This window comes from Hemicordylus capensis, chromosome 5, assembly GCF_027244095.1.
Source record: "Hemicordylus capensis ecotype Gifberg chromosome 5, rHemCap1.1.pri, whole genome shotgun sequence".
Classification (NCBI taxonomy): Eukaryota; Metazoa; Chordata; class Lepidosauria; order Squamata; family Cordylidae; genus Hemicordylus; species Hemicordylus capensis.
The window spans coordinates 114,823,239-114,844,681 of NC_069661.1; the positions used below are offsets into that span (position 1 = coordinate 114,823,239).

The following is a 21,443-nucleotide window of genomic DNA, read 5'->3' on the forward strand; positions in this document are numbered from 1 at the left end:
TTCCTCCCTAAACTTTCCTCCCTAAATGCTGCCACCATATGGTGACTTCCCACCTTCTCACATTGTAGATTTTGGATAGTCTCAATTTTTCTTAAATCACTAGACAAAATGGAGTTGGACACTACAGGGCATACTGTGACTACAGCATAACCACAGGCAACTAGGTAGTGGCCCCTACCCACGTCTAGTCATGCACAACTATAGGATGCTCTTGATTGGAATGTCCGTTCTCTTGCTACACTCCTATCCTATAGTTGATGATTGAAGACCATCTTTTTTAACTCAGGCTTTGGAGAGCAGGGAGCTCCATGAGCTCTGGGGAGCTTTTTTGACTCTGCTGGTTATTTTGATGGACTGGCTTGTCCCATACTGTGTCCGCTTTATTCGTTGCGGTTTTCATATTAATTTTTTTTAACATGACTGTATATTTTATGGCGTATCCTGTTTTGAGGTCAAAGGTGAAAGGTGGCCTATAAATTTAATATATAAACTTGTTGCACGCAAGAGGTCCCAGAAGGAGATTCCCATTCCTATTTGCATTAAGAGATGTATCTAACCAATAGGGCTCAGAGGTACACTGCATTACTTCCTTTAGCTACTCCCTCACAGGGTCTAGATCAGTCTCCTAGGATTCCTGTTTTTTTCCTGCCCTCCTATCTACAACATACAGCCCCTCCTAAGTGCTGTGAGGTTTCTTCTGAACAACTTCTTGCTTCAGTTCCCTATCTCCTCTGTTCTCTTCCTCATGCCTCCTCTCTACCACTGACACTTCCATCTGGTTTCCTTTTGTGAGTTTATTACCTAGTCTGAACTCTTCTTTCAGCTGCCTTCCCAAAAGGGCCCCCTTTAGCTTCCATTCCTCCTAGAATCTTGTCCCAGTCTTCAGTTTGCCCCACACAGTTTTTCTTATACATAAAGCCTGTGTGGATTTTTAATCCCAGCCAGACAACTTTCTTTCCTTCTCAAGAAGTGAACTGCAAACGTCCTGACAGCTCAGATCTCTGAGCAGCACGAATGCTCATGAATCAGCTAAAATTTGTCAATTTCCTCTGAGACTAAACAGGAAAGAAGAAAGGGGGATGGCAGTGGGGTAAAAAGAACTCCACTGTATGGGTTTAAGATTCCTCTATGCAAAAATAAGATCTCAGATAAAGTTTCCAGAATTCACCTGAGGCTACTGTGTGTCTTCTGCTGTACCAGGTAATGAGACAGAACCCTTATGAAACACAGCCTAGGATTGCCTTATGAGAAACCAGGTCTTGGCACAGTTGCATTATAGATGGGTAAAGACAAAACGAGAACACAGTATGTCTTTATCACAGCATCCACGGAGTCACATGTGCAAAACTGGCCCTCCCCAACACCAGACATGAAGCTGCCCTCGTGCAATGGACTTCCACATGGTGCACTGACTGTGACACAATGTTGTTTCCTAGATTCACACAAGAACAAAAATACTGCAGTGTTGCTTTAACTTCTATGTTTAAAAACAAACAAACAAACAAACAAACAACCCCCCCCCCATTATGTATTAGATTTTAACAGTGATGGATGCATTAAGCAACTGGATAAACAAATAAAGAAGAAAAAGACACCATACCTTGATGTATTTCAATAGAAGGCGTAAACCCCATGGAACAACAGCCAGCCAAGAACTGCCAGTTGCAACAGGCCAGGACGGATCAGTTACTTGCTCTGCTTCTTTGTCTGCAGACACACTTGGCTGATTGTGCATATGTTCTTGATGCCTAATTTTGCGGGTAGTATAATAATTTAGAGAAAAGAAATCAGCAGTGCCCTTGATCATCATCTTCTCTTTTTCAGTAAATTCCGGAAGCCTTGACGATGGACAGCCTTGCCGTTTACTCACAGCAGAGATCTTGGATTTCATGATGGCTGGATAGTCGCCATCAAGAAAGATTGGGGTAGCAAACCAATCCAGGCAAAATGCCATATGCCTCTTAGCAGCTTCCTGATCAGCAAGGGAATTTGGATTGAAGGGTTCTGCCCAGTCTGAATTTAGTGCTATGGACACAAGTCCTCCCTGTGTTTTCCGAAATATTTTATCATAACTGTGCCAGGCTGCAGCATGAGCTTTGATCATGTTGTGAGCTGCCAGGTATGCTCCTGTACCAGGTTCTGTAACACCTGGGGCCATAAGACCTTTTTCATAGCCAAGCTCAGCAGCAACATACGGCTCATTAATGGTGATCCATAGTTTCACTTTACTCCCAAATGTCCTGAAACAAAACTGGGCATAACTGTCAAACGCTTTCACTATGGTCTCCGATCTCCAACCACCTTGGTCTTCTAAATTTTGAGGTAAGTCAAAGTGATGCAATGTAACCATAGGTGTCACACCATTTGCTAGCAGGCTGTCAATTACTTTGTTGTAATAATCAACTCCTTAAAAAGAGACAACAAGAAGAGAAGGTTTACATTTGTACTCAATCAAACCAACAAAAGCCTTCTGCGACTTTTTTTAAAATCAGCATTTGATAGCTTGTTGCACTGTAGGATATTTGTCCAAGACATGTGTACAAGTTTTCCCCCCAGTAGCAGTCTCTATAATATAAGTCCTAGCTACTTATATTAAACAGTCATATTTCAATATTTATTTGACCAAGTAGGCTCTGTTGAGCCCTAGATCTTTTGAAAACTAGAAAATCTAGCCATGTTGTATAAAAGTACTTATATAGCACCTTTTTCCTAAGTGATGGAAGCATTTTACCAAATCCTTACAACAAATCTACAAGGGAGGTTAAGATCTCATATTGCGGGGGGCGGGGCGGTGAGAGAGAGAGAGGTGGAGGCTGAAGCACAGCAGCTTACTTAATGGCTGAAGCCAGGGAATTTCCCACCTCAGGTTGAAAATAATCTGAAGAGCACTCATGGCAAGTTCTTCATCCCCAGTGTGAGCTTAATTAAGAAACTTATTTATTCATTTTTATTTATTTAACATATTTGTATACCACCCAAAATGCAATTCTCTGGGCAGTTTACAACAAAACAATAAAATAGCAAATAAAAAGGTTAAAACACTACAATCGTTTAAGATTTAAAACAATATTAAAACTATTAAAAAGCATCAAACTATTAAAAGAGTATCTAATAAAAAGCCTGGGTGAACAAATGTGTCTTGACTGCCTTTTTAAAAGTTGTAGAAGATGGGGAAGACTCCTGTTTTAGCAGAGAGTGCATTCCAAAGCCTTGGGGCAGCAACAGAGAAGGCCCGTCCCCGAGTAGCCACCAAACGAGCTGGTGGCAACTACAGATGAACCTCTCTTGATTATCTCAATGGGTGGTTGGGCTTATAGTGAAGATGTTCTAATAAATACCCAAGGCCTAAGCTGTTTAGGGCTTTATAGATTATAACCAAGACCTTGTATTTTGCCCAGAAATTTATCGGCAATCAGTGTAGATCTTTTAAGATAGGAGTGCTATGGTCTCTCTGAGATGACTCAGAGACCAACCTGGCTGCCGCATTCTGGACCAACTGCAGTTTCCGGACTAGGTACAAAGGCAGCCCCACTTATAGCACATTGCAGAAGTCAAGTCTAGAGGAGCATAAGAACCTGGTCTGGGTCAGACCATTGGTCTATCTAATTCAGTATTAACTACACATACTGGCAGCAGCTTCTCCAAGGTTGCAGGAAGGAATCTCTCTCCGCCCTATCTTGGAGAAGCCAGGGAGGGAACTTGAAACCTTCTGCTCTTCCCAGAGTGGCTCCACCTGCTGAGTGGAATATCTTGCAGTGCTCACATGTGGATTCCCATTCAAATGCAACCAGGGTGGACCCTGCTTAGCTAAGGGGACAAGTCATGCTTACTACCACAAGACCAGCTCTCCTCTCCTGGAGGTGACCAGCAGATATACTACTGTTCTGAGGTCATTTATCTCAAGAAATGGACGCAGCTAGCAGGGGCGTAACTACCATTAGGCAAGGGGAGGCAGTCGTCTTGGGGCCCCACTGCCTCGAGGGGCCCCCAGAGGCACAACACATGACTCCCCACCCACCCATGTTGCACCCCCTATGAATTATGTTGAATCTCTTGGAGATCGGCAGGAGCAGAGAGTAAAACAACTAGATTCAATGTGAACTAGATTTTCATCGTATTCATAATTCAAAGGGTTTGCTTTGCATGTTTTTAGGTGCTTGTATGAATGAGCTGCAAGTGTGGAGTTCGTTGGTGTGCTTTTATGGGTATCTTAATTTGATCTTTTATATGTTTTAGCTGTTAAAAATTCTTAGTTGGTTTTATGCTGTAAACCACCTAGATACTTCGGTAGTGGGCGGTATACAAATTTGTTAAATAAATAATAATAAATAAATAATAATGTGAGTGTGAGTGCACTATATATTGTGAAGTGTGTTTGTGTGTGTATATCAGCGAGGGGCCCGTTTTAAAATCTTGTCTCTGGGCCCCCTCTAACCTTGCTACGCCCCTGGCAGCTAGTGTATCAACTGAAGCTGATAGAAGGCATTTCTGGCCATCGCCTCATCCTGGAATACCAGGGAGATATTTGTGTCCAGAAGCACACCCAGACTGCATACCTGTTCCTTCTGGGAAGGAAGTGATCCCATCCAGAACAGGCAGATCAAAATCATCTCCCATGTTCCGACCAGCATAATAAATGCCTCCACCTTATCTGGATTCATTCTCAGTTTGTAATCCCTGATCCATCCCATCACCACCTCCAGGTAGGCATTTCAGGAGGTTATGCCTTCTCCTGATGATGTTGACATGGAGAAAAAGATTTTGGGTATCATCAGTATACCGATAACACCCTGCGCCAAATCTCCTGATGATCTCTCCCAGTGGTTTCATGCAGATGTTTAACAACATCAGAGACAATATGGAGCCCTGAAGGACACCATACCGAAGTTCAGATTTTGAATGACAGTCCCCAAGGGACACCACCTGGATTCTGCCTGAGAGGTAGCAGTGGAACCACTGCAAGGCAGTGCCTCCCACCCCCAACCCTCTCAGGTGCTCCAGAAGGATACTATGGTCAATAGTATTGAAAGCCACCAAGAGGCTCAAAAAGACAAACTTCCTCTGTCAATTCCCAACTGGAGATCATCCATCAGGCCAACCAAGGCAATCTCCACCCAATAACCCACCTGAAAGCTTGTCTGAAATGGGTCTAGAACAGTGGTTCCCAAACTGGGAGCCTACAGATGTTGCTGAACTACAGCTCCCATCAGCCCCAGCCACAATAAATTGTAGCTGGGGCTGATGGGAGTTCCAGTTTGGGAACTACTGGTCTAGATAATTAAGTTTGATCTAAGACTGCCTGGAGTTGGGAGGCCACCACTTGCATTGGTGGTGGTTTCTACAATGCAAGTTTCCACAAACTTGCATTGTAGAAATATATAACAGTCCTGGATTGTACCCATCCCCTAATGCTTGAGGCCTCCTCCTCCAATTTTTTTAAAAGTGGTACATGTAGCATTATTTGTCCTACACCTTGCCAACACACCTGGTAAGGTATATTGATTACCTGTAGCCCCTTCGGGGGGCTTCCTAAAGGCCACGGGGGTGGTCTGCAAAGGTTCCCCCTCCCCCTGCTGGCCTCTTAGATCACCGCCACAGCCCATCCCAGGCTGATTTTCAGGCCTGTTCAGTGTTCGGGCCTACAAAGATCAAAGTGGCAGTCATTTTGGAGATTGCCACACATGCTCAAAAGGCGTTGCCAGATTGGCTTTTTTAAAGCCAAATTCTGGGTTGTGACCCATTTGACCCACAAGTATACCCCTCAAATCTGGCCCCCTGACCTCGCAGGGACCATTTGAGCATGTGCAACGGCCATTTTTTAAATAAAAAAAGACTGCTGAAAACAAAAATGGCTGCCGCACATGCTCAAATGGTCCCTGCGAGACCTAAGTCTAGCTTTTTCCCTGATCTAGGGAGTCACAAGAATGCAAAGTTGTTGGCAAGGGACCCGAGCATTTAAAAAACATATAAATGGCACCAAAGTGGCCAAACATCCCTTAAAAAGATAATGTTGGTTCAATACCTCGTAAGCTGGCAAAACTAAAGGGTGGGAGGGAGAAGCAAGGAATAAAACTGAAATATTCACTCGCATGCCGTTTAATTCTCTATACAGAGCTCTATCTTTATCTGCATATTTGTCAAGCAATCTAGGAGAGGAGAGCTGGTCTTGTGGTAGCAAGCATGACTTGTCCCCATAGCTAAGCAGAGTCTACCCTGGTTGCATCTGAATGGGAGACTTGATGTGTGAGCACTGCAAGATATTCCCCTCAGGGGATGAAGCCGCTCTGGGAAGAGCAGAAGGTTTCAAGTTCCCTCCCTGGCAGCATCTCCAAGATAGGGCTGAGAGAGATTCCTGCCTGCAACCTTGGAGAAGCCGCTGCCAGTCTGTGAAGACAATACTGAACTAGATAGCCCAATGGTCTGACTCAGTATATGGCAGTTTCCTATGTTCCTAATCTGATTATAAGGTTTGTGGGATTTCAAAATTGGAAAGTGCCTGCCTTTAACTTGTGTGGTGCTTAAAAAAAAATTCACACCCAGAAATGTTGCATTTGCAATGTATTAGCATCCCTGTGCTGTGCAGTCTTACTACACTGAGAAATGGCTTGTCTTTTGAAATAAGTGGTTAATGTGCTGCAGATTATTCCCTTCAATTTAGCTGAGTTGTACTCGGATTTTTATTGCCTGTGCGCATATCAAGTAGATGTGCTCAAGTTTCCTTGCCTTCTAAAAAAGTTATATTTTAGAATGTCTTTTTAAAAAAATCAATGCAACTCCCTTTTTACTTTGAACACAATTGTTTTTAAAAGACACATTGAATAGTCATGCTGTGATTCTGATTGACTAGTGCATTTGATAAACTAGACATAAAGTTTACTGTCCAGTCTGCCTGTTGCCTGCCTCTGTATTGAACAAGGGAGGTGTAACTTATCCAAGGCACCATATTTGTGTGCCTACTTGGTTCATTTATGGCAGAGCTCACTTTTGAAAGAGTTGTAATGCTATGAAGGTGGCTGGTATCCTCCATCCAATACACACTATCACAGGCCATACGCTCTTACTACCTTAGTATCTGTCACAGCGACAGATAGGAAATGGAATATGTGTGCAATAGAATTGGGTTTTTTGTTTTGTTTTTACCTTTAAACCCAGGAACTCGAGGGGATGGGGCAGGGGCAACCTTTTACCAAACCTTTGCAGTGTGGCGGAGACAGAAAATTGGTAGATTATTGTCATAAATTATTGATATCTCTCTCTCTCTCTCTCTCTCTCTCTCTCTCTCTCTCTCACACACACACACACACACAATTTTTCTGATTCGAATATCACAATGTTTTGCTGTTCTGTGGCTAGTTGCAACTTCCACCTTCTTCCTGATCAGGCTGCTGGATCCAAGCCTATTGTAAGGTGCTGGATGATTTCAGATTGTTTGGGGCCCCTAGGATTTCCCATTGCAACCATCTCCCTTTAAGGCAAAGGCTGCTTGGACAGAAAAAAACCATCCCTGAATTTCTTGGAGGCAGCAACCTGTAGTGAGGTGTGCTGAGGTGGCAGAGCATTTGCTAAAGAAAGCTTTCACTGCTTAGATCTTTGGAGGCATGCCCAGCACATGGATGTGCTGTGTTTCCTTGGGAAGGTGACTGGCACATATGTGCCACATGTGTGGTTGTATGTGTGTATGCATGTGTGTGTTGCTTACAACCTGTTTCTCCTGAAAGTGTCTGAACTTGTATATTTGAGCTGATATTATGGTAAGGTTATCTGAAAGATGAGTGTCAGATATTTGGACAGGGGCGCAATTTCAGTGCTTGCCCTAGGTGCTATTTTCCTTAGATACGCCCCGGGTGTCTTCCACAGCTGCTTTCTCCCATTCAAGCTGCCATTCTGAAACATGAAGAATGGGAATTTGCCAGAGTTTCCCCATGAGATCATCAGCTCCACTGCTTGTTAGGATCATCTGGGGACGTCCGGTTGTGGCTGCCACCAGCTTGGTTGGTGGCAACTCAAAACCAGGCCTTTTCTAGAGTTGCCCCAGGACTCTGGAACGTGCTTCTTAACGAAATGAGCTTCCTGTTCTCTGAATGTTTTTAAGAAGGACCTAAAAACATACCTGTTTAGCCAGGCTTTTAGTTTACAGTTTTTAAGCTCTGGAGAATTATTCTCCCCAATCTGTTAAACACACTGAAGAATATTCTTTTCCAAGTTTACTTTTAACTTTGTTTTATTTAATATAATTGTATCCCACCCTTCAGTTCAATTGATCTGTGAGGTGGTTTACAATCTTAAAATTCATACAGCAACACATCACTAAAATAATCAAGTATCAATACTTAAAATAATTCCTATAATATATATATATATAAACCAGCAGAAGTCCAAGAACTTATGTCCTGAAGATTGGGCAGAATGTCTTACTCTGTTTTTAAAAAACCAGGAGAGAGTACACAGCAATGGTCTTAGACACTGAATATGCCATAGCCAGAGTAAGGAAGGCCATCAAACCATCTCAATGCCCATGGAGGTTCACAAGGCACTTTAAGGCATCCTGGCCCCAAGTAGTGCAGGGCTCAAAAGGCAGACAGTAGCTCTTTGCATTTAACTTGGGCTTATATTGCCATAGAATACATAGACCTGGGTCTATAATACAGGTAAATCTAATGGGACTTATAATGCAAGTAAAGCAGAGGCTGATTCACATATACATGCTTGTGACTTGATAACTGATGTGTCAAGAGGTGACCTGCAAATGCAAATAAGCCATTGCAGATCAAGCACCATGGACAGAATATTAACATTGTCCAGGGTTTGAACTATGAACCTCATGGTCTGAGGATGAGCCCTAGTCTGATGTGTGAACTGGAACAAGGAATGTCCATGTGCCAGATCCCTCTTCACACACAGAAAGGTAAAGAAGTATGCAACACTGCAACTGGCAAGCAGTCTAAATTTACCTCTGGATTGGCCAGGTCTGATAAAAATGCGGAGAGTCTGGCCTTCTGACCTAACCTTGTCAACAAAGAAGTATCTACTGCATTTCAGGCTCTAGCTCCAGCTCCTGACCTTGGGGACCCTGGGCTGAAGCATATAAGAACAGTCCAGCTGGATTAGGCCTAAGGCCTATCTAGTCCAGCATCCTGTTTCACACAGTGGCCCACCAGATGCCAGTGACCCACAGGCAAGAGGTGAGAGCATGCCCTCTCTCTTGCTGTTGTTTCCCTGCAACTAATATTCAGATGCATCATGCCTCCAAGGCTGGAGGTGGCCCATCGACACCAGATTAGAAGCCATTGAAAGACCTGTCCTCCATGAATTTGTCTAAACCCCTTTTAAAGCCATCCAGGCTGGTGGCTGTCACCACATCTTATGGTAGAGAATGCCATAGATTAACTATGCGCTGTGCGAAAAGGTATTTCCTTTTGTCGGTCTTAAATTTCCCGACCCCCAGTTTCATGGGATGACCCCTGGTTCTAGTGTTGTAAGAGAGGGAGAAAGATTTCTCTTTGACCATGTATAATTTTATACACCTCTATCATGTCTCCCCATAGTCACCTCTTTTCTAAGCTAAAGAGCCCTAGATGCTGTAGCCTTGCCTCATAAGGAAGGTGCTCCAGGCCCCTGATAATCTTGGTTGCCCTCTTCTGTGCCTTTACTAGTTCTACAATGTACTTCTTAAAATATGGTGACCAGAACTGTACATAGTACTCCATACGTCCTTCAGATTTTGATTCAGACTCCATTCCACCTCCAGACATCATGAATTCCAATGGAATAGTTCACACATGCAGCTGTGGGTCAGCCACTGATGAATACCACAGCCTTAAGAAAACTAATGAGGGCAGTACCATAAAGATGGGTGAATCAGACCAGTGTCTCAACAAATGGCTCTGTAGGAATTGTTTAACTAATAGGATATGTCAGTACATTATCAAGAAGGTGCTATTATCATTAAGCACCTTTGTTAGCAAGATCCAGTTTTTTACTTTTGATATTTTGGCTTTTAATTCACTAATGTTTGTTTGTTTTAAGAAAAACAGGTCCAGATGTCTTGCTATACATTATCTTTACAATGACAGTGTTGGGTGTTAAAATGATTCTGCTTTCATAGCTGTACCATATGGCTGGTCTTATCTCAAGTATTCCAGCCATCCTGCTTCTAATCCAGCATCTGATGCAGCAAGACTACACCAAGCATTGCATAGATCTTGGCATAAACATGCACAGGAGAAACATATTTCCCCATTTTGCAACCAAATTTGATGGGTTTTTTTTTACCTACAGAGCAATTTAATCCAATAAGGTTGGCAGGAAAGGCACACTTGTGTCTGGAACTTGTGTCAGAAATGGCCGTACTTCCTCCTTTGAGCAAAGAGGATGTGTTGGAGATCAAACTTTTTAAGTCTTTTTAAGTCTTTTGCATATGAGAAGCTACTGAGTGTCACGAGCAAACTAGATATTGCCTTAAAACCTCACTGCTGCCAAAAATGGCAGCCACACATTAATTAATCAATTAATTAATTATTAGTATTACATTTATATCCCGCTCTTCCTCCAAGGAGCCCAGAGCGGTGTACTACATACTTAAGTTTCTCCTCACAACAAACCTGTGAAGTATTAGGCTGAGAGAGAAGTGACTGGCCCAGAGTCACCCAGCAAGTATCATGGCTGAATGGGGATTTGAACTCAGGTCTCGCCTGTCCTAGTACAGCACTCTAACCACTATACCACACTGCCCCATCACTTTCCATCCAGTTTGACTGCCATTGTCTTTATTGGAATCATGCAATTCAATAATTACTAGCGGATGAGAAACACATACAAATTTTGGCTTTTAATTGATCGAAGCAGAAACAAAGTCTATTTTTAACAATCCTCAAATTGAATGTTGAAAACTATAATGATTTTTGAGTCAAGAAGTTCTTGTTCAAATTTTGCCTCAGTCATGAACTTACTAGTTGGACACACAACCTCACACTCTCAGCTTCAGTACCACTGCAATATGTGGGTCATTATACTTGCCTACTTCACAGGGCTGTTATAGCAATTGTTGTATATAATGTATGTAGAATACCCTCCATTGTGGTAAAAATACAATATATATATAATATTAATAATTGACAGTTTGCAGATTTACTGGTACCCTAAAAACTGCTCTCTGAAGTGGGCCAACTAATTGGTAGGGCCAGTCCTGCCTATCATATCGTTGCTTAAAATAAAATAAAGTTTTAAAATAAAAATAAAAGCTTCATATCTGGAAAACAAATGATTTCTTTAAAACAAATTTCTTAGATGTCCCATGTTATAGGTGTGAAATTGTTCGGGAACCATTTCATGCGAATGATTTTTTTTTTTTAAAGGACATTGCTCTGAGGTTTCTAATTCTTACCATGCTCTTTGGAAAAAAAAATGTTTATGCAGGGGATGGTGGCCTTTTCCATGCTATGCAGTTACAATTGCTTCAACAGATCACTGCTCAGGAGAAGCGAGATCCTGCCTAATGAAAACCAGCCTACTAGGAGAGCCTCCAGTGCCCTTTTGTTAGATTTAAAGTTCATAATATTAATCAGAAAACTGTTTACAATAAAAACCAAATATGGGATTTCCCCCCTAAAAATTACAATTGAATTTGTAAAGCATAATAATTTCTCTTACTGCTTTCTTTACTAGTATCTGTAAAAGCTATCCTTCCATTCCAACATCTAAATGACATAACCTATTCCCTGACCCTAGTTATATCAACCTGCAAAGACTATGGTGCTTTCTATCTGCTGTTTAATAGGAACACACAACAACAAAACCTCAGAAAAATATGAAACTTCACTTCCTAGTTAGCACTCTTCCCAGAAAACAAATGTTCTGAATTTGGGACCCTCCTGGCCACAGTTCAGGCTCCTTCCAGCAGGGGAAAGACACTAAGGATGTGCACAAATCAAAAACTGGGATTCAATTCAAGTTAAATCAAAACACATGGGACTCGCTTTGACCTTGAATCCAGTCTCCACAAAACAGGCCTGATTCAATTCAGACAGGTTCTGATTCAAGTAAATCCAAATCAATTTGGACTGAGTTTAACGGGGGAGGGGGGAGAGCCTCCTTAAAAAAATAAAAAGAAAGAAAGAGGCGCAGAGACTCCCAGTACCTTTTGTGCGCAACAGTGGGGAGGTGGCAGCGACCTGAACCACCATCCTCCTGCGGCCCGCTGGCCTCTCCTTCCATAATGAAGAGGCGCAGAGGTGCCCTTGAACTGCTCACCAGAGTGGTAACTGCAGAGCACCCAGAGGTGTGAAGGCGGCGGAGACATGACTCGACCCACCATCCCTCCCTGTGACCAGCTGGCCACTCAGTGCTCACACCAGGACCGGGCTATCCTTTAAATGGCTTCCGCAAATGCACATGGAGACCATTTAAAGGGATAGCCCGGTGTCTCTTTGCACATTAGGGGTGTGTCCGAACCGGTCTGGAGGCCATTCTAAAGGCCTCCAAACTTCCAGACCGGTTCGGACTTGGCCGGTCCAGGTCCGGGTGGGGGGTCTTCCTTTAAGGGTGGGAGGGCTTGCTTACCCCTCCCGCCTCTTTGCCCCCTCCAGCGCCCGTATTCTATAGTATAATTGGGGTGCTGGAAACCAGCCGCCCCAGCCACCTCCGCCGCCCCCCCCCCCCATGAGCGGATTAGGGGCAAAGAAAAGCTACTGCCGCCCCCCCCCCCGCCCTCCCTCCCACCCACCCGCCGCCCCCACGAGTGCTCACCACGTTTGCCGAAAAATAGAGAGGAGCTCACGCAGAGCTCCTCTCTTGCCAAAGTCTCCGGCCCAACTGGGGCCTTGGGCATGTGCGCACGCGCGATAGAATTCCTTAACTAATAGAACTTTCGCCGGAGGCCCGGTCTACCCGCCAGGAGGAAGCCGGGTAGACCGGGCCTCCGGCGATCGGAGGCCCGGTCTACCCGCCGGGACGGGGGGGTGGCAGTAGCTTTTCTTTGCCCCTAATCTGCTCGTGGGGGGGGGGCGGTGGAGGCGGCTGGTTTCCAGCACCCCAATTATACTATAGAATACGGGCGCTGGAGGGGGCAAAGAGGCGGGAGGGGTAAGCAAGCCCTCCCTGCCCTAAAAGGAAGGCCCCCCTTCGGTGCTGGTCCGGACTGCTCCGGACCATGCACAACCCTATTGCACATTGGTGCTTTTGCAATTTTTTCAAGCAAAGAAACACCGAGCTATCCCTTCAAATAGCCTCCATGTGTGTGCGCAAAGGCCATTTAAAGGATAGCCTGGTCCCAGTCCTCCCCTGTGGGGAAGGATGGTGGGTCAGGTCACCGCTGCCTCCCCCCGCCCAACTGCTACACGCTCTGCAGTTACTGCTCCTATGAGCAGTTCAAGTGTGCCTCCACGCCTCTTCTTTTTGGAAGGAGCAGCCAGCAGGCCACATGGGTATGGTGGGGTGGTATGCTGCCTCCCACCTCCCCACCCCAACTGTGGCATCTACATAATAATACTAATTTCGGAGCACCCTGTCTCCCCTTGTTTTTTTGCTAAGGCAGAAAGGTGACTTTCATCCCCCTCCCTTACCCCTCACTCCATACTTGAATAAATTTGGACAGATTCGATCCAAATCTGGCTGGTTCGATTCAAAGTCAAAAACCGCAAAACAGCCAGATTCGCAGCAAAGCAATTCGAGTTCATATCAATTTGCACATCCCTAAAAGACACAACACTTGGGCCCCTACAAATCAAGTCTGTTTGCTGCACCTCAGGCAAGTCCAGACTAGGTAAGAGGAGTTGGAAAAGTACTTGACTCTAAAACTACAACAATTCCTTACAACTGCATAATTTACACTGTGGTCTGGTGTGTTTTACTCCCCCAACCCTACCACCTTCAACTGCCCCCTTCTAATATTGCATTAGAACAGAATGTAAGCTCCTTGAAGCAGAAACCTGCCCCCTTCTCCCCCACCCCCAACTCTCTCCTTGTCTTTGTAAAGTGCCATGTACACTGATGGCACTGAATAAAGAAATTAAAAATAACTGATATGCATTATTAAAAAATAAGAGTATAACACTAAGTAATATAGCCTATTTACCCCATCTCAAAAAACTGAGGAATATCCTGGAATACTAATTAGGACTAGGTTTTCAAATCTTTAAAAAAAACAAAAAACTCAAGATCATCCCATAATTACTCTGAACAAAGTTGCAGTTTCAAAACTGCACTGCAGAATAGCACACTGGATTAATTATGCCAGACTGCAGCAATAACCTTGAATTAAAGCGGCACAACTTTCTATTTTAAAGGAACAATTGCCTTTCTGGTTGATGAAACCTGTCGTCCCATCAGGTAACAGACGTGACCAGGAAAGAGAGAAGCGATAATGAGTCAATCCAAGCTGTTTGATACATTTCAAATCTTCCTCCCACAGAGTATAGCTGCCACAAGCTACATCACCAGTCTGGTTCTTGAAAACCCGATCTCCTCCCTGATGGGTGAACGTGTCCCAAATGCTGGGGCCTTTTCCATCTGCATCCCAGCCTCCTGATTAAAAACAAAACAATTGTTACACTTTTGACATGGAAAAGACTCAAGTTGAATGTAAAAATAATACTATCCAATACCCTGGGCAAAGGGAAGTCAGGTGTCTTGTAGGCAAACCATACGGCTCTCCATTCACAGCTTCAATTTTAACTGTAGCTGCCTGAACAATAGAATTATTGATATTATGCTATGTATTTATTCATGGTGCTATTCGCTGCTTGAAGTTCTATTTCAAAAAAACGCTTTCATGTAAAGGTGATTACATGCTAGACATACATTTTTATCCAGAACCAGATGTTTGTGAACTTTTGTAGATGTGATAATCTTTCACCAACCATTTTGTTTCCTATGACAGTTGCCATCCTTAACTCTCCTACTCTCCGTATTTGAACTCATAGCCAACTGCATAAGAATGCAATAAATATGTAACACTTTCCTATAACTTGTGCTATTTCATATTCATATTCCAAACGGTAAAGGAATAGATTGTTCCTTTGTTTCAACTAGTGATGGAGCTGAATTTCAAAAACAGGGGTCTATGGAAATGAACTCCCCCAATTTGGAATTTCTGAGACAAATGCAAACCCACTCTGAAGGTTCGATCTGACTTGCAGTGAGTTCTGCAACAGACTTGGTACCAACTCTCCACACTGTCACAGCCCCTCCTGTCACTTGCCCACTCAAATTTATTTGGTAGCAGCAGCAACACTGAGGGAGGGGGGCTGGCAATGGAGCCTCCATTAATAAGGACTTGGGACGGAGTGCTGTGGAACTACATTTCCCAGCAGTTATTGACACCTGGGGCACTGCTGCGGCAGTGATTAAGAGCCGTCAAGTCGGTGTTGACTCTTAGCGACCACATAGATAGATTCTCTCCAGGATGATCTGTCTTCAACTTGGCCTTTAAGGTCTCTCAGTGGTGCATTCATTGCTGTTGTAATCTAGTCTATCCACCTTGCTGCTGGTCATCCTCTTCTTCCCTTTCCTTCAACTTTTCCCAGCATTGGGAAAATGCTGTGGTAGTACTCTTGGGCATAATGGTAGCCAGCCCTCCTCAACATGAATATGAGAAGGGAATTGGGGGAAGGGAACTCAGGAGGAGAGCATTTGGGTCATCCATTGATGTCACTGGGAGTATGACAGGGCTCAAACTTCAGAGGAACTCAGAAATAATATACAGTGGTCCCTCGACTTACGAACTACTCGACATAAGTATTTTTCGAGTTACAAACGGCAGTTTTAGATCCGGTTTTAGATGCGGTTTTTTCGACTTACAAATTTTTAGATGGGGTTTCCTCGACTTACGAATTTTACATGCGGTTTCCTTGACTTGCCTGCCTGTTTACTGCCTGTTTATTCTTGAAAAGAAATGTTCCTGTGCAGTTTGCAAGCCTTACTGGGGGTCTGGGTCTTTTTTCTAGGCTCCGGAATGCATTAATCCGTTCCCAATGCATTCCTATGGGAAACTGCTTTTCGACTTACGAACTTTTCGACTTACAAATGTGCATTCGGAACGGATTAATTTCGTAAGTAGAGGGACCACTGTAATTTGTTTTCTAGGTTTCATTGGAAATAATTGGTTTTAACTAAGCTCATTCAAAAACTGAGGTGGGAAGGGGATTGTGTCCATCACAGGTTTTAGCCCTATATCCAGTTATGAGTGTGTTTTACTTTTTTTTAAAAAGCAGAAAGGATATAATTAAAAGTAAATAGAGTGGGAAATGAAGCACAACATTTCGAAGGGATCAGGGGAAGGTCTGAATGTCTCCAACAAGGGGGAAATTCTTACTTGATAACAGAATAGTTACTTAATATTGTTAATTAATATTTATGCAGAGCTAAGGGTGGACCTGCATGTCATAAGAAACACGGAGCTGTCACAATAAATGACAGATGTGTCTCTTGTTATCCTCCTTTATAACATACAGTACAACATACCCTATATCATGATGTCATTAGACTAGGCACTGCCCGCATCAGTCAGTGACATAGAGCAGGAACACATAAATGCACAGTGAAACGGTATCAGGACACAACATAACTTGCACTGCATGTTACAGGAAAGAAGTGGGAAGAGGATAATTTGACACAGGCTGACATTTTGGTAGCAGCTCCTTTAAAAATAATAATAATGTGTAACAACTCTGTCCTAAGATAAGGAGGCATTAGTCACTCAGTACTACTACCACTTTTAAAAAATACATACTTTCAGGGTTTGATTTGAAGGAAATAGTGTATGAGAATTGTGAGACACCATAGGAAGAGACATTAGGAGACATTACGGATTCCAGATATCATCCCTGTATAGTTTTCCCCCTCTAAAATATAATTCCATATATTATATGTATACACACACAGAAACACACAGACAGTTGGAATCTTTGTCAAATACACCTCATTCCTGTTGCTGGTGTTTTTAAACTATGACTTAATTGGGGGTCTATTTGAGCCTGATATCAGATTAGTAAAGCACGTTTTACAATCGTAGGAGGGTTAAATGTAAAAGATGAGTCCGTATCAAAGAGAGCCTTTAGGACAAGACAGATCCATCCAGCAAACAGGCACTTATGGTTGTCTGGCATGTCCTTTGAAAGTCCTGACAGTCTGTTAGAAAGAAAGGAAATGCCATTATAAGCCATGGCCCTAGGCATGCAGAAGATGAATTAATGTAACAGTGCCTCTGCGAAATGTCTGCCTTTCGCTTAGACAAGCGTCTACAGGAGAAAAAAAAAACCCTGCAAAGGTTTCCACCAAATTAAATTTTACACTAGGTTTTTGCAACCTTTGCATAATTTTTGTGTCCTGATAGTTTAAAGATATTTTACAGTGATTTCAAAGTCTTTGATAGAGGTCACTATTTGAAATATCATAGGCTGCAATCATGCTTTAAAAAAAAAAAAATCTTGATTCTGCTAGCTTGAAGATAGTATATCATAAGAGACTGGGCTCTGAACCAAGAAGTCCTGAGTTCAGATCTCACCTCTGCCATGAGGTGACCTTAGGCAAGCTACTGTTTTCTGAGTCTCAGTTCTCCCCGCAATATGGGAATCATAACACGTCTCTACCTAATAGGGTTGTTATAAGAATCACTGAGATAAAGTAGGCAAAGTGCACTGAAAACTCCAAAGCCTTATCAAAATGTTATTTTTAATATTTCCATGGAAACTACAGGGTTATCTCCTTCCCTGCTATAGAATCCATATGTACAGTGTGGCCCACATCCATAATGCATTGTGGGTGGAAAGTAACTACTACATTCTTCTTTAAATAATAAATAATAGCAAGTATTTATATAGCACATTTCAAGTGTATTTTCAATTTCAATTTCAATTCAACTACCACAAGAGCTGGTCTTGTGGGAGCAAGCATGTATTTTTCCCTTTGCTAAGCAGGGTCCACCCTGGTTTGCATATGAATGGGAGACTACATGTGAACACTAAGAAATTCCCCTATGGGATGCGGTTGCCCTGGGGAAAGCATCTCCATGCTTGCATTCAGAAGGTTCCAAGTTCCCTGCCTAGCATCTCCAAGATAGGGCTGAGAGAGACTCCTGCCTGTAACCTTGGAGAAACTGCTGCTAGTCTGGGAAGACAATACTGAGCAAGATGGACCAATGGTCTCACTCAGTATATGGCAGCTTCCTATGTTCCTGTGCTATTCAAGGTAACTCACATACACATATGTCCTTACAACCAACCTATAATGTCGGACAGCAATATTATAACTATACATTACTACTGCAATGTAACTGCACTATTATCTCCATATTGCAGTTAAGAGGTTTTTATTTTTATTTTTTTCAAATTTGTAGATCACCCCAAACTTATTAAAAATAAAAACCTTAAAACAATTTAAAACCACAATCCAGTTAAAAAGCTTGGGTGAAAAAATAAGTCTTTAGAGACTTTTTAAATGTTGTCAGAGATGGAGAGACTCTTATTTCAGCAGGGAGCACATCCCAGAGTCTCGGGGCAACAGCAGAGAAGGCCCGTCCCTGAGTAGCCACCAGACAAGCCTGTGGTAACTGTAGACAAACCTTTCCGGATTATCCCAATGGGCAGTGGCTCATGGTGACAAATATTTATATACCGCTTTTCAACAAAAGTTCCCTAAGCGGAATAAAGAGAATCACCACTTTTTAAAAGGTGCTTCTTTGCTTAGTTAGCACCTCTGGCCACTGCCTTAACCCTGGACACCAGGAAGATAGTATAAGCCATGTTGGACAAGGGTCAAGAGAACAGGTGGTAGGCCACACTGTTCCAAGCAGCTTGTCTGCATCCTCAGAAGTCACACACTGAAATTGATCCTGCCCAACCACATAAAAGGAGTTGCTAGACACCTCCATATCAGACACTGCAGTAATTCTGGGGTCTAAGTTGGCCAGAATATGAGATATTTCATCCACAAAGAATTCATTAAAAACATCACAGAAGATATTTGATGATTCCAAATTCTGATTCAAGGGAGGAGGGTGCATACTAGCCCTCTCACAACCCCGAACGACTCCGCTGGATGTGAACTTGTGGATGCAATACAGGCAGAAAAGAATAGCTTCTTTGCCTGAGCATAGATCTTCAAATGCACTCTATCTTGTAATCTGTTGGATCTGAGTCGAGTCTTTCTCCACTTGCGCTCCAGTTGTCTACCTTGCTGCTACAGACCCCGTAGTTCTTCCGTATATCAAGGGGCCAATTTCAAAGTGGATTGGAGATGAGTGATCATGTCTACTGCCCTGGTGAATTTCCTGTTCCAATTCTCCACCAGGGCATCAACAGGATCATGGCAGAGCCAACACTAAATCCTTCCAAAGCTTCTTGAAATCCTATTGGATCCAAAAACCTTCCTCAGGTGGACCATCCTAATAGCCCCTCACCCCTGTGGAGGCATGACATGGCTGTAAGTCCAATTTTAACCAGATGGTGGTCTGTCCATGACAATGGAGAAATCACCCACGGAACATCATGGAACAAGTGTGGGAATGAAATCACCCATGGAATGATTCCCCACCGACGGAACACCACCCTGATCAGAGTAAAAGACCAAGCATGTGACCAGCAACATGCATTGGTCCCGAGATTGCTTGGGATAGGCCCATAGTCGTTATGGCCACTATGAACTCCTGAGCCACCCCAGACAAATTGGTCCCAAAGTGAGCATTGAAGTCCCCTACCAACACAAGCCTGGGGGACTTCAACACCAAGCCTCAGACAAATTCCTAATTCAGCTCATTAGGCACTCCATTGGGCAGCGGGGTGATTGGTACACCAACAGAGATTGAAGAGAGATCGTGGTTTGCCTAAGGTCATCAAGTGACTCCATGGCTTCCTGGTTCTTAGTTTACACTCTTAAGGCATATTAACATTACAAACATATACCATTTTTAACAACAATTTTACTGCCGTACAAATCCCAAAGAATTCTGGGACTTGTCATATGGAGAGAACATTGACAATTGCCCTCTCCAAATGACAACCCTAGCAGAAAACTGCTATAGATTCTTAGCCTCTGTCACAGAATTACAGTTCCCTGGATTTCCTGGGGAAAGAGCCTGGCTATTAAGCTAACTGAAGTTGTTACTATAAATATGTCCTTACAACATTTTCATCAGTGATGTTTAAGCCACTGTTGAGCCTCTGTCCCATTATTTGTGAGCATGCTTGAATGTTGATCATGCAGAAGAGAAATCAGGAGGAAGGAATTTGTAGTGTGAATGAGCATTGTGGATAATGTAGATTTTATAGTAATTATATAGCAATTGAGACCCACTTTAAGCCTTATGTGTGAAAATATTCTTACTTCATTAAGCTACAGCAGCTCTCCTCTGCTATGCAAAAAGGAGTGTGAAGGATACAACATTTGAAATGGATGTTTTACCATACTATTTCTATTCGAAGAAGAAAGAAAAAGGTCCTGTGAGCACAAGAATTGTCCAGATTATCCTTTTTAACACTATCTCCCTTAGGATATTGAAAATTATTACAGGGTCTTCCAACACGAGCTAATTAGATTTCACAGCAAGCCACCTCCAGGGAAGTATAAATCCTGTAATGGTTGGTGATGGTAATCCTAATGGTAGTTCTAGACCTGTGATAAAAGTGTTCGTGCAAATGCAGCTATCATATAGTGTAAATTTAGTTATCACCTGTATACAGGTTGATACAAGACACCAGCCTGCATCTAAATAAGATGAGATCCCGAAAGGTATATGGGCATGTTTGCAAGGAATGTGTAGAGTTAAGCATTTTTGCTTACATGCAGTTCTGCTCATATGCATGCCCTGTTACCCATCCCTTGTTTTCCTCCCATTCCTGCTCAACCTTTGTAATCTCATTCAGTGCTAAAATTCAGATAGTAAGCTCTTTGAAGCAGGGACTTATCTTTATTGCTTACGTTATTCTATAAAGTACCATAAACACTGATGGTGCTATTATTTGTAAACCACCAAGAGACATTTGTATGAGGTGACATATAAATATAAATTTATAGCTGTATGGTTAAGAAATCTGTCAATCTGGAGGGAAGACTACATCTAGCACTGGATGGGGTTGCGTATCCCTGAGGATTAAGATTTGCAGTTTGGGCTGATCTTGAACCCAGCAACGACCCTCAGTGCCCAGGTGACAGAGAATGGCCATGTGCACCTTTTATCAGCTTTGACTAATTCACCAGCTGTGACCCTATCTAGAGAGATCAGACTTAACTACAGTAATCTATGCATTGGTCACATACAGACTTGACTACTGCAACGTGCTTGATGTGGGGCTACCCTTGAAAACTGTTCAGCTGGTATAAAATGTGGCTGCAAGATTGCTGACAGGTGCAACTCATCACAAACATATTTCACCTGTTTTCAGCCAATTGCATTGGTTACTAATAAATTACCAGGCCTCTTTCAAGGAGCTGGTCATCACCGTTAAATTCCA

General features: G+C 42.9%; 1 protein-coding gene across 9 annotated transcripts in view; it reads right to left on the bottom strand.

Moving 5' to 3' along the window:
• LOC128328211 (cytosolic beta-glucosidase-like) overlaps positions 1-21,443 on the bottom strand; it is a 116,308-nt gene that overhangs the window by 25,962 nt on the left and 68,903 nt on the right. For 7 of the 9 annotated variants that reach the window (XM_053257961.1, XM_053257959.1, XM_053257958.1 and 4 more), the window contains 2 exons: positions 14,293-14,520; positions 1,601-2,406 (listed from right to left, as the gene is read on the bottom strand). In XM_053257961.1, the coding sequence (XP_053113936.1) occupies positions 1,601-2,406; positions 14,293-14,520 (1,034 nt within the window). Of the gene's footprint in view, positions 1-1,600; positions 2,407-5,506; positions 5,784-14,292; positions 14,521-21,443 lie in introns of those variants that run through there. The other 2 variants (XM_053257966.1, XM_053257965.1) reach the window with 2 other exon arrangements.